This window comes from Sitophilus oryzae, unplaced genomic scaffold (assembly GCF_002938485.1).
Source record: "Sitophilus oryzae breed Bouriz unplaced genomic scaffold, Soryzae_2.0 scaffold_1396_pilon_pilon, whole genome shotgun sequence".
In the NCBI taxonomy this organism is placed as follows: domain Eukaryota; kingdom Metazoa; phylum Arthropoda; class Insecta; order Coleoptera; family Curculionidae; genus Sitophilus; species Sitophilus oryzae.
Window position 1 is genome coordinate 9581031 of NW_022146055.1, and position 13009 is coordinate 9594039.

Genomic DNA, 13009 nt, shown 5'->3' on the forward strand with positions numbered 1-13009 from the left:
CTTTGATTGAAAAAAAAATAGCGTCATGACTATGAAATGAAGATCGCTGTCATTTTATGGAAATGTCCTCAATCGTCATTTCCCAATCAACTGGACGACATTTTCGATCATACGGTATATATTGACAAATTTAGGATTGATTGACATCATTTGTTTTCTACTGAAAATAATTCCAAAATAACTCGCAACTGGAAACATCGAAGATGTGCGCAACGTTTTGATTTTTATATGCAGCAAAAACTTTTTTTTTGCTTCATTTGATAGAAAATCACATTTTCAATTAAAAAAAAATAGCATATTAAATTTTAATTTAGAGTGCCATCCATGGCAATAAATGTAAAATGACAATACGGCAATAATTTCAGACACAGGACACAACCCTAGCAGCAGTCAGCAGCAGTACTCTTTTTGACACTTCTCTGCACTCTTGTTATTATTATATTAATTGTATGTTATTATTATATTAATTAGTATAATAAATTTAATCTTAAGATATTAACCAGTTCGTTTTAAAAATATTCTACCAGATTCATATTTGACATAAAACATATGTTTACCGCTGGGTAACGGTAAATACCGAAGGTATAATTTTCGTAAACGCCTATAGTCTGTGGTTGTCCTCGAACATATTTTGTTTTAAAAATAAGCAAATATTTTGCTATAATATGAATAATATAAATAATATTATTAAGATTTAGTATTTGCCACAATAAAATATTGTCTGGTGAGTTTGTACAGGCATTTTTTATATTTTATAACTTTTGTTTAGATTTCACATTCAATAAAATAATTTCTATTTTTTTTGTCTAGATTAAACAATTATGGCTTTGAAAAAAGTAAGAGGAAATATTGAACGTATGTTCGACAAGAATTTAACTGATTTAGTGAGGGGTATAAGGAATAATAAAGAAAATGAGGTAAATGCTTAATATAAAAACAAAACAATACTAAGTATGTATTTTACAAACAAACACAAACCAAGAAAGTAAAATAATCGACCCATTTAATTTAGTTTTAATGTAGTTGTGTTCGTTGTTTTCATATACCTAATTCATACTTTACTAATGCATAATTGTATACTCACTTTAGGCAAAATATATTTCCCAATGTATGGAAGATATCAAACAGGAACTTAGGCAAGACAATTTAGCTGTAAAGAGTAATGCTGTAGCTAAACTTACATATGTAAGATAATATGGAAAATACTATGCCAAGTCTATATTGTTTTATTCCTGTTACAGCTCCAAATGCTTGGCTATGATATTTCCTGGGCAGGATTCAATATAATTGAAGTAATGAGTTCAAGTAAATTTACATTAAAAAGAATTGGTTATTTAGCAGCAAGTCAGTCATTTCATTGTGACTCAGAGGCAAGTGATCTTAATTTAATTTACCACAGGGTTTAAATGGACATATATGAATATAAATATTTTAGTTACTTATGCTAACTACAAACATGATCCGGAAAGAATTGAATTCACAAAATCAATACGAAGCTGGTCTCGCTCTAACTTCCCTTAGTTGTTATATAAGTACTGATTTGGCAAGAGATTTGTCCAATGATATTTTAACTTTGGTAAGGGATCTTCTCTTATAAAGTATTTTAAATTTATTAAATGCCATTATTCTTAATTCAGTTAAATTCTACAAAACCATACATAAGAAAGAAAGCAGTTTTGATGATGTACAAAGTATTCCTGAAATATCCAGAAGCTTTAAGGCCCTCTTTTCCCCGATTAAAAGAAAAACTGGAAGATCCCGATCCAGGTTTTTATTACATCAAAACGTAAAACATTATAATATATTATTTTTATATAGGTGTTCAGTCGGCAGCTGTAAATGTTGTATGCGAATTGGCCAGAAAGAATCCTAAAAATTATTTGAGTTTAGCTCCTGTGTTTTTTAAACTGATGACCACTAGTACAAATAATTGGATGTTAATTAAAATCATCAAGCTAGTAAGTTCAAGCATTTATTTATTTAACTTTGATAATGCAATATTAAGTAAAGTTTGGTATTTTTACACACATTGAACCTTTAATTGGAAGAAAACTTGCCTCTTCGTTGATTGACATTATTACAAGGTATTAAAAAAAACAATGTAGGCGTTTTTTATTAAGCTAGCATCTATATACCTACATTATGAGATTTCTTTAATTTAATCATTAGTTGGTTAATATTGAGAATAATTATATATATACCAGGTGCGTCTCGAAAGTGGCTCACTCCTATAACATTTTTATTTTTTCAGATGATAAGAAAATAAGATTTGGTATGTTAGTATATGATAATGTACGGTTGCAGACCCCATCTCTTTCCAAATAGTTTTTTACATGCATAGAATGCATTTATTCCCTTTATCATCCTTTCCTCCGTGTTCCTTTTCCAGGAAAGCTTCGAGTCCAGAATGATTCCTAAATATTTTGTCTCCTTAGCAAGTACAAGTGTCTTCCCTTCCAGCTTTGGTAGCGACATATCATAAATGTCAACTTTTGACATTTTTGCTCAGAAAAAATCGTATTTTAAATTTCAATCTAGAGTGCCATGGCTGTGTTAAAAACACTAATTTTTAATCAAGAAGCTTTAGAAAAATAGATTTCATCATCTAACGTTTTTCGTGTCTTGCCCCGGTCAGTTAAAAGATGCCCAAATTGTATTTTTAATTATATCTCAAATGGAACAAGAGTAGCTCATTAGCATATTTGGAAAAAGCATTTTTTATGAATAATTTGGTACCACACACTTGGTTTTTCGAGTCAAATTGCTATGAACCGCATGTTACAATTTCGGTTTATACAATATATGTATATGCCCTGTTATATATGTATATTCTTAAAGTTGTTCAACCGACTAGACAAAATGTACTGCCAACTGGAGGACAAATCGTGAACCTTTCGGGGCGGAGTCAAAAATATCGATTATTTTCGTTATTTTCCTCAGAGTAATGTAATAATATAGCCCCGGGTTTCTGCGAACTTTAATAGTGACCAGCTGATTAAGAAATTTAAACGAAACTTTTATTTTATTGTGAATTGTGGATTATTTTTGCCTGTTATTTTAAGAATTCTAAACCGTATTAACAAAGAAATTATTATTTCGATATGTTGGTACATTATTTATAATAATTTATGATAATGCTAATTGCTGTTAATTAATATTTTAAAAAAGTTACATACCTATTTTAATTTGATTTAATGCAGGTTTATAAAAGATTCATTTCATTCTTAGATTATTTTATTCTAAATTGAGTGCTTTACGAATTTTACGATATTTTTTTGAAAACATAAAACTTTTTACATTTTTGATGCCAACTAATTGGCATGGTATTATTGGTATGGAAATTAGCCAAGAAAGAAAAGTATTGGCTATAACTTGTAATTTTTCGAAAAAAACATATGTATTATACCTATATCGCTGAAAAGCTTAAAAAATGGCGCTTTTTATGAAGTCATGGCCAACTATGGTTTCCATTTAAAAAAAACATAATGTTTGTGTCATATGTCAAAAATGACAGGCTTTAGAAAAAAAAACAGTAAACACAAACTCATATTAGGTATGTGATTATCTACAACTTTTATCTGAAAACTTTTTGTCTAAAATACCGTATGATCGAATAAAAACGGCGTCAGCGATGGCTATTAAGTGACGATCGATGATATTTCCCATATAGTTTTACATATAAAATGACAGCGATCTTCATTTCAAAGCCATCGTTGACGCCGTTTTTATTCGATCATACGGTAGATTATAATGGAATTAGAGACAAGTTTTAAAATAGCCAAAATCTGTTTTTTTTTTCGAAATATCTAGTAAGCTTTGAACTTCTCCGAAAATCCGAAAAGCGCATATTTATGACCCCACAAAACTGCAATTCTTTCCCCATTTAACCGACTCTCTATCTCCAGTAGTTTCCGAGATACCCATAGAGAACATCATAGGAAACTCACCCTGTATAGTATTTAGAAACTAACTATTATTATTATTTGACTAGATTAATTTGATTAATAAGTCTCGATTAATTTAATTTAAAATAAATTTGATCAGATTTTTTTCGTATATTCTACCAGAAAACCAAAATTATATGATATCACAATACTTAATAGAATTACTACAATTAGAAGAAAAACAAAAAGAAAAAATACCCAAATACCTTCACCTACTACTCATCTACAAAATAAACTAATAAGGTTTGTTCCATCAAGAAATACAAGACTAGTTAGAGACAGGTAATGGACAAATTGTAATCTGTCAAAAGTGCGCATGCGTTAACATTGACTAGTTTCGGATCAATAAATTTTTTGTGATGAAACAAATGACTATGCGCGAAATTTGACAAGTAAATATAACCTACTTTTTAACGTGCTTGCTGTTGTAGTGCTGGCCTAAAATCAACGTTTGTTTTTGTTAGTAAACCGAAGAATATTGTTGTGTTAAAAGATTTGCTATGGAATCTAATAATTATAGTAAGTGATTTTACCAAATTCGCTCTAACTAGGTTCTCTTTATATCAGTGTTTTAATAGGTTTGAACGAATTTATTTTAATAAATGTACCACCTACCGAGCCGCCTACATTGCCTGAAGAACAGGCAACAACTGCCCAAGAACAAATAATACTAAGGGAAGAAAGTAATAATTGTAACTGGACCACTAATAAGACTAAAATTTTCATTGAATTATACCAAAAGTATAGAAAGAAAGTGGGAACAATAGAAATCAGAACACAAGATAAATTATTTTCAGTTATTGCTACTGAATTAAATAAAATATTAAACACTAGTTTTAGTGCCAATCATTGCAAGAATAAGTGGCGTGTTTTGGAACGGGCGTAAAAAAAATATAATGAAGACAAAAACAAAACAGGTCGCGGTAGAAAATTCTTTGAATTTAGTGACGAAATGGACAAAATATTTGAAAAGAAAAGAAATGTCAGTCCACTTATTCTGCTAGATTCAAACAGTAGGACACCTCTTGAAGAAGTAAAAAACATTTTATCTGCAGATAAAGGTGATAATACACCATACCGATTAGATGATACAGCTGCTTCATCAGTAACCTGTGACGAAAGAAAAAAACAGAAATCAACAATAATTAATCGTAATAAAATACTGGACAAAATAAGGGAACAGAAAGAACACTATTACAAAGAACGAATACAAATTGAAAGGGAAAAAATGGAAATCCAAAAACAAAAATTGGCAGAAATTTTAGAAAGAAATCAGTTGTTAAAGCAACAAATGGAGTTCCACAGTGGTAAAAAATAATTATAATTTGTTATTTAATATTATATATGTTATTTAATGTTTTATGTCGTTTATTTTTATAGATACTAAAATAATAGAATTATATTAATTCAGTATAGAGTTAGTTTGATTGTAAAATAACACTCTGGGGATTACTAAACATTTATTAAATTGACTTAATACCTTATTAAATATGTATTACCTTAACATTTACTATTAAAAAATTATACATAATTAGAGTACTAGTTAAACTCGTAATCTACAAAATAGACATTTTATCGAGTAGTCTCATATTATAGATTTACCTTATATTTAAAATATTTACAATATCATTTCGTGTTTGGACACCATTTCTATCATCAGGTATGTCATCAGGATCCTCATCATTATTATCCCAAAGGTCACCCCAAACAAATTCATTCTGGTGTTCAATATCATTTTGATTCAAAGGCACATCATCTTTCAGTGCTAAGTTATGCAAAACACAACAGGCTCGAATAAAATGAACTATATCACGTACATTTCTAAGTTTAACATGATACAACTGCCTATACTTCTGCTTAAGCAGCCCAAAGCAGTGTTCAATTATATATCTGTTAGTAGCCAAAGCAACATTGTAGTTAGTCTGAGCTCTTGACAATTGTCCACGATCCCTAAATTGTGTTAGTAAATTGGTTAAAAGAGGATATCCACTATCTCCCAATAGATGAAAGTTGACACATTTTTGTTGTAGTGTGGCACATAATGGTGAATTTCGGAACACGCGGCTATCATGTACAGACCCTGGAAATCCAACATAGATATCCCGAATTAGTAAGTTGTGGTCACAGACTGCCTGAATCTTAAAAATACTAACTTAGCCTGGTAAAAATAAAATATTAGAGGTTTTCTTACCTGAATGGAATAAAAAAATTTTCTATTCATGTATGAATCTGGGTCATCTGAGGTTTATCAATCTTTATATGCGATCCATCTATAGCTCCAATTACTCCAGGAAATCCCTTCCTATTAAAATGAGCTGCAATGTCCTCTTTTTCTAGTTGGGTTGGCCACGTTATCACTTCCGGAGAAAGATTGCTCAAAAAATATCTCGTCTAATAATACGAAATATTGTGCTTATTGTCACATCAAAACGATCCCCTACATCTCGATAACTTAATGTCCAGCAAACCAAAGAAATATGTAAATAACATCCTGAGCGCTCAATTTTCCGTAACAGCCTGAACGATTTGTTGAGTAATAAATACTATTTGCAAATTTATCAGCTATAAACATTGCGACATGTCGGCTTACTCGAAAGTGCTCTAGAAATAGCTCATTGCTGTATTGTGGGACAGTTTGATCTAAATAATCTGCGTTCTTAGGGCGAAGATCAATGTCTAATAATAATTCTAAATTTTCATCATCATCACTAGAATCACTAGCTTCACTCTCTGAAGATATGTCAAAAATTTCATCATCAAAAAGAACATTGTCATCCATTTCTAAAAAAAATAGCTTAAGACTTAAATCGACGCTACAAAGAAATAATTCAATTCTTACTACTGATTTCTGGGTAATTTCACAAAAATATACAGAAATTATATGAAAAAAAATGGTTCACAAATTAGTTCTGTTATCTGTGGTTCACAACGAAAATATATTTTGATTCTAATGTTAACAGCTGTTAAAACGCAGAGTGCGCAGCCGCATTACAATTAGTTTCTGCAGTAGTCCAGTAACACTTTTGACAGTTCCGAAACTGGTTCGGCATCGTGATGGAACAGAGAACAACAATCATTAATCTGTCAGTTTTTTTGTCCGCAAAGTTGATGGAACAGAAAATTTTTAGTGCGCATGCTCGAGATATCCGCGAACTGTCGGCGACCGCTGATGGAACAAACCTATAATCTCTTATAAAAACACTACACAACTACTTCTTGTATTCTACACTGAAAAAATTATAAAACTTACTAATTAATCAAACAAAAAGATAAAATAACCAAATTATCCCTTTACCTACTACTTAACTACAAAATAATAAACTATAAAAACACTACTAAACTATTTCTGGTATTCTACACTAAACATTATAATTAAACTTAATAAAATTAATCTAATTTTACACTACAACCACTACAACTACAAAGTAATAAGAACATTTTTTAAAACTAGAAGAAACAGAACTTCGATACATGCAACCAGTATAATAGATCAAGCGGACAAAGAATATAAAATACTTTAAAAATGTGCATTCAGAAAGAAAAAATATCTCGAAAATTATCTAAACAAACATTTTTTTTCTTATCAGTGAAAAGCATCGGCCTCGTCGGCCTTGCGTGATTTGTCGGGTATTTACAATGGTCGAATTGTATAATTACCAGCTTTTATAGCATATCTAATAGATAAAAAGTATTTGGTCGATTAGTAACCAATTGGCACAGTCCGAAAATTATCGATTTTTATTTTCTCTGTTTTTATTGGTCGCTTCAAAATTCAGAGCAACAAAAAATATTTTTCTGTAGTAAAAGACCGTGAAATACGCCCCGCCATCTGGTGCTTTACATCTATAAACGTCTTAGGTTGAGCTACTTTAAAAATTCATATACAAGGATATTGCTGTTCTAATCATGCTTTATCTCCATTATTTATAGTTTGGTGCTCTTACTCCCTTAGAACCTAGGCTAGGTAAAAAATTGATTGAGCCTTTAACAAATCTCATTCATAGGTAGGTAAGATAATACATAATTACCTCTGTTATCTTTAACTATATTTTCATCAGAATACGAGAGTATTAAAGTATTCTGGTATTAAAATTTAATACATATATACCGATTTGGTCATTTTAGAAGTGTGGTCGGGATTTTAACGCGTAAGACAGTGATGTAGGCAGCTTAATGGAAAATCAAATGTATTAAAAAGAGATAAAAGTTGGGTTAATACATTTCTTCTATGCGGTATTGCCGGATTTTGCATCAAAAGTTCAAACCGCACAAGTAGGCGTTTATGGAAAATTTAACATCTATTGTTGGAACCTTATTTTTCACAATTAGTTACTTCATTTTACTACAGATGTAATAGATTATATTTAGCTTAGATATATTATCTTCATTTCAGTCAGATACATGAAAGTTTTTAAAATACCTAGTTTTTTTCCTACAAACTTCAACTTCAACACAAACTTTCCTATAAACTTAAAAATCGGCAACACTGTATGCATCTTTTAATTTTGTCTCTCTGTCTGTCAACTGGTCATTTATGTTACTCTCTGTCTGACACGTTAAATCCAGACCACACTTCTAAAACCAAATCGGTATGTTTAAGTTACCCTAGTTGCATAATAATAATTATAAGCTCAATGGTATAAATTAATATAAATTATAATCCAACTTTTAGTACGTCAGCAATGAGCCTACTTTATGAGTGTATAAACACTGTTATAGCAGTGTTAATTAGCATTTCTTCTGGAATGCCAAACCATGCAGCGAGTATTCAACTTTGTGTACAAAAACTAAGAATACTCATTGAAGATTCAGATCAAAATTGTAAGTTAGCGACTTTTAATATTTTTGAGTTTTTGTATCAAGTATTTTATTTTAGTAAAATATCTAGGACTATTAGCAATGTCAAAAATATTAAAAACACATCCAAAAAGTGTGCAAGCACACAAAGATTTGATTTTACAATGTTTAGAAGATAAAGATGAATCAATAAGGCTAAGAGCTCTTGATCTATTATATGGAATGGTATGAATTTCAGCTCATACTTGACAAATGTTTAACAATTAAGTATTATTTATTTTTAAGGTTTCTAAAAAGAACCTTATGGAAATAGTTAAAAAACTTATGATTCATATGGATAAAGCAGAAGGAACTGTATATAGGGATGAGTTACTTAGCAAAATAATTCTTATTTGTTCTCAGAATAATTACCAATTTATTACTAATTTTGAATGGTATATCACAGTTTTAGTTGAATTGGCACAAATGGAATTTGGATCAAAACAAGGTAAAGAAATTAATTTAATAGTAAAGTTATTTATTAATTTGATTTTTTAAATTTATTAGGTCATGTAATTGGTTCACAACTAATGGATGTTTGTATAAGAGTACAAGCTATAAGAGCCTTTGCAGTAGCTGAGATGGCTCAGTTACTTGACGTTTACACATCTACTTCACAATTTACAATAATGCAAGAAGTACTTTATGCTGCAGCTTGGTTAATTGGAGAATTTGCCAAGTAATGACGTTTTTTTCTATTACATTTAACTATAAATATCATAAAATATATTAAATTATATTATCACAGTTTTAATTGATCGTCGTCTTTTTAATTTTAGCGAATTGAAAGATACAGAACAAACTCTTCGTTGTATGCTAAAATATAAATCTTTGCCTCAACATATTGAAGCAGTATTTATCCATAATATACTTAAACTATTTGCATATATTATGGAAGGATATGCATTATATGGAAATTACAAAAGCATACTAGAATTGTGTGATGTAATAAGTGATAAAATGAATGAAAGCATCAAATCTGCTGAATTGGAAGTACAAGAAAGAGCTAGTACAGTGCTTATAATTGTTAATATAGTTAAAGAAGAAATTTTAATAAGTAAGTTAGGACGATACACTTCATTTTATTGATTTTACTGTGTTCTTGGTTTTATTATTATCATTTAATAATAGTTATTATAATCACAAGTAGTATCGTTGGTTGAAATAATTGTGAAGATACGCAACCTAATGGCCAAATTCCTGACAAGGCTGATTTGATTTCCCCTTATGTCTCAAGTGCTGTATGGTGGAGATACCAATCGTTCTGCAGCCAACGCATAAAATACTTATTTTCTCTAATTCGGCCAGCGAAGGCTTATCGAAAACGGTGTGGAACTGAAAGCGACAGTATTGCCATATTAAAATGTGTAATATGTGTAATACTTTGACGAAAATATCTTTGGATGAAAAATCCGCGTTTATGTTTTGAAAATTTATTCATGTTAAACATAGAATAAACAAAAATAAAAATTCTTTTATGGGTACTGAATATGTCGTATGATCCGAAAAAAAGTCGTTTAGTTGGTTTGGAAATGTCGATTAGACATTTTCTATAATATTTTACGTATGAAATAACAGCGATCTTCATTTCCAAGCCAACTCTGACGCCATTCTTTGTTTAATCATATAATATATTAAAGAATATAAGAAATCCGTTAATCTACGGATTAATCAGTAGCTCTGGCAACGTCTCTAGTAACCATTCACTCTGTCGACAGAAAACAGAACTACAGTATACAGTACTCTATCTGCTGCGCTGTAAACGACTATCAGCGCGCAACGGCGCAGAGCTAAACTAAATCTCGGACAGGCTGTCGGTAACGCCAGCTACATCTCCACAAACATTATGCCAACTACATCTACATTAAATTTGACTGTTTATTTACATGGCATGACATTATGTCTTCTATATTGAGTTATTCAGTTTCAACTTTTGATTTTTTAACCTTATTAGCAATATGCTTATTCTCGAGAGTATTGATTATACGTTTCAGCTTGACTAAGTACGGTCTAATACTTGCGTCCATTCGTTTAAGTGATCGTCAGCTAAACTGATTTGCCGTAGTTAATTGTATATTCATATATATCCTACACAACTCAATTCAGTCTACAATCAGTTCATTCTACTCTTGAAACATTATTCCTTGTTATTATTTCTTTATTTGATTTCTTTATTATTTATTCAGCGTTATTATACATACTCATTAGTATTATTCTGTTAATTTAATTTTTAAGTAGGGCATTATTTTGTTTTTAGGGAGTATGTCAAATGTAATGGATGGGGAACTCGATTCACAAAACACTGAATTAGCTAACGAAATTTTAAATTTGTTTAGCGGAGAATTAAATCCGGTAGCCCCAAAGGCACAAAAGAAGGTACCTGTTCCAGAAGGGTAAAAGCATTCTATTTTGTTATTTTACACTCAACTTGATTGTTGTATTAATATAGATTAGATTTGGATGCTTGGATAAATGAACCGATAGAAACATCCGACTCTGATTCTGAACCGGAATCAACAGAAAATTTATTTGTTAAAAGTGATAAATTTGAATACAACAATAGCGAGAAGCAGCACTATGAACCATCTGAAGATGATATAAAAAAGGTTTTTTCTGACTATAAGTTTGAATTTTACGTTCTACATTTTCTTCGTGTTTTAGAGTCGCGAGGCTCGCAAATATGAACAACAAAACAACCCACACTACCTTAAAGGTAACTTATCTTCGGAAAGAAGCAGCAATGGACAGGATAATGTCGAGAACATACCAGTAAGCGAGTTAAACCTCAATGTTTCTCTAAAAGTGCTTGGGCAGAAACGTTCTGATAAATATTTGAATCTTAAAAAAGAGAAGTCATCTAAAAAGAAAAACAAAAAGAAAAAAAGGCATCACAAATCAGAAAGGTATGTTAGTTATGTACCTATTTTAAAAAATGTCTCTCTATCCTATGCCTCTAAAATGTCTCTCTATCCTACGGGTAATTTGCCACTGTAAGAAAATCTACCAAATAAGATAGTTATTTTTTGTAAACACTGCTGCGTTAATCCAGCGGAGACTAATTTGCCAGCAGTGATTTACTAATAAACAAATTTGCCTAACGGGCAAAAAATGCTTAACGTTTCGGGGAGTATATCTCTTCTCGTCGTCGGAAGCAAAAAAACAAAGAAAAAAATATATTTAAAATATTTAAATACAACTAGTCAAGAAAACTTTAGTTTTATTTTTTTTAATTTGCGATCATAAAAATATCGTTTTATATTTCCAGTTCATCAGATGATAACATTGAAGCATCCATAGTTGAAGTAAAAAGGGAATTAGAGTTACCAGAGGGAGCTACTTTATCTGATTCTGATAGTGATCATAATAACTTGGATGATCCTCATAGAGCTTTAGATATTGATCTTGATCTGTAAGTATTACATCAATACATGTAATATCAATTACTATTGTACTTACTTGCTTTAGTCCGCCCTTGACTGATGTTTTGTCAAAAAAAGAAACAAATATATTTAGTAATGATAAAAAGGAAAGGAAAGAAAAGAAGAAATCTAAGAAAAAGGTAAAGGAAATTACATTAGAATGTGTTTATTTGTCAAATTTTAAAGTAGGCTTCAACATCTACGATTCCTCATTTGTACAATATAATGTATGACCGAAAAAGAAAGCCGTCAATTACCGTAGAAATATCGACCGATTACATATTAAATTTAATCAATCATATTTTTTGGCGGTTTTTTTCAATATATTTCTTACTTTTGTTGAATTACATAAAATATAAATTCTTTAAAGGCCATAATTATCAATATAAATTTATTATTATTAGGATGAAAAAGAGAAAGATAAAAATCACAAAGGGAAGTCAGATAAAAAGAAAAAAGATAAAATTGAAAACCTATTGAAACTAGATAAAGATCCAGAGGAAGTTAAACTTGATTCGGGGCCAAAGAAAATTAAGAAAGGAAAGAAAAAGTCAAAAGACAGGGAAAAAGAAGGTAGGGGGTATCAAATCAAATTTTAAAGTTTTATTGTATATTATTGTAGGAAAGAAATCTAAGAAATCCAGTTCAGGTTATGAAGAAGCTTTAGGTATTTCTACACCTACAAAAGAAAATTAGCACTTTTTAAACGTAGCATAATAATCTAGATAGGAATCTAGAGTTTTATTTCTATATAATTTTATTGACTATGATAATACATATGTAATAAGCGTTCACGTGTTGTGCGAAATA

General features: G+C 30.2%; 1 protein-coding gene across 1 annotated transcript; it reads left to right on the forward strand.

Annotated features, from left to right (window-relative positions):
* Positions 1-464: 464 nt before the first annotated feature.
* Positions 465-12895, forward strand: LOC115876008 (AP-3 complex subunit delta-1). The gene is made up of 20 exons (XM_030891669.1): positions 465-724; positions 811-917; positions 1090-1185; positions 1242-1370; positions 1436-1576; positions 1638-1767; positions 1819-1958; positions 7875-7948; positions 8617-8765; positions 8821-8966; positions 9027-9228; positions 9288-9459; positions 9560-9837; positions 11038-11173; positions 11230-11386; positions 11442-11683; positions 12046-12189; positions 12246-12339; positions 12604-12772; positions 12822-12895. The coding sequence occupies exons 2-20, from the start codon at positions 822-824 to the stop codon at positions 12893-12895; spliced, it is 2769 nt and encodes a 922-aa protein (XP_030747529.1). The 5' UTR covers positions 465-724; positions 811-821.
* The last annotated feature ends 114 nt before the right edge of the window (positions 12896-13009 follow it).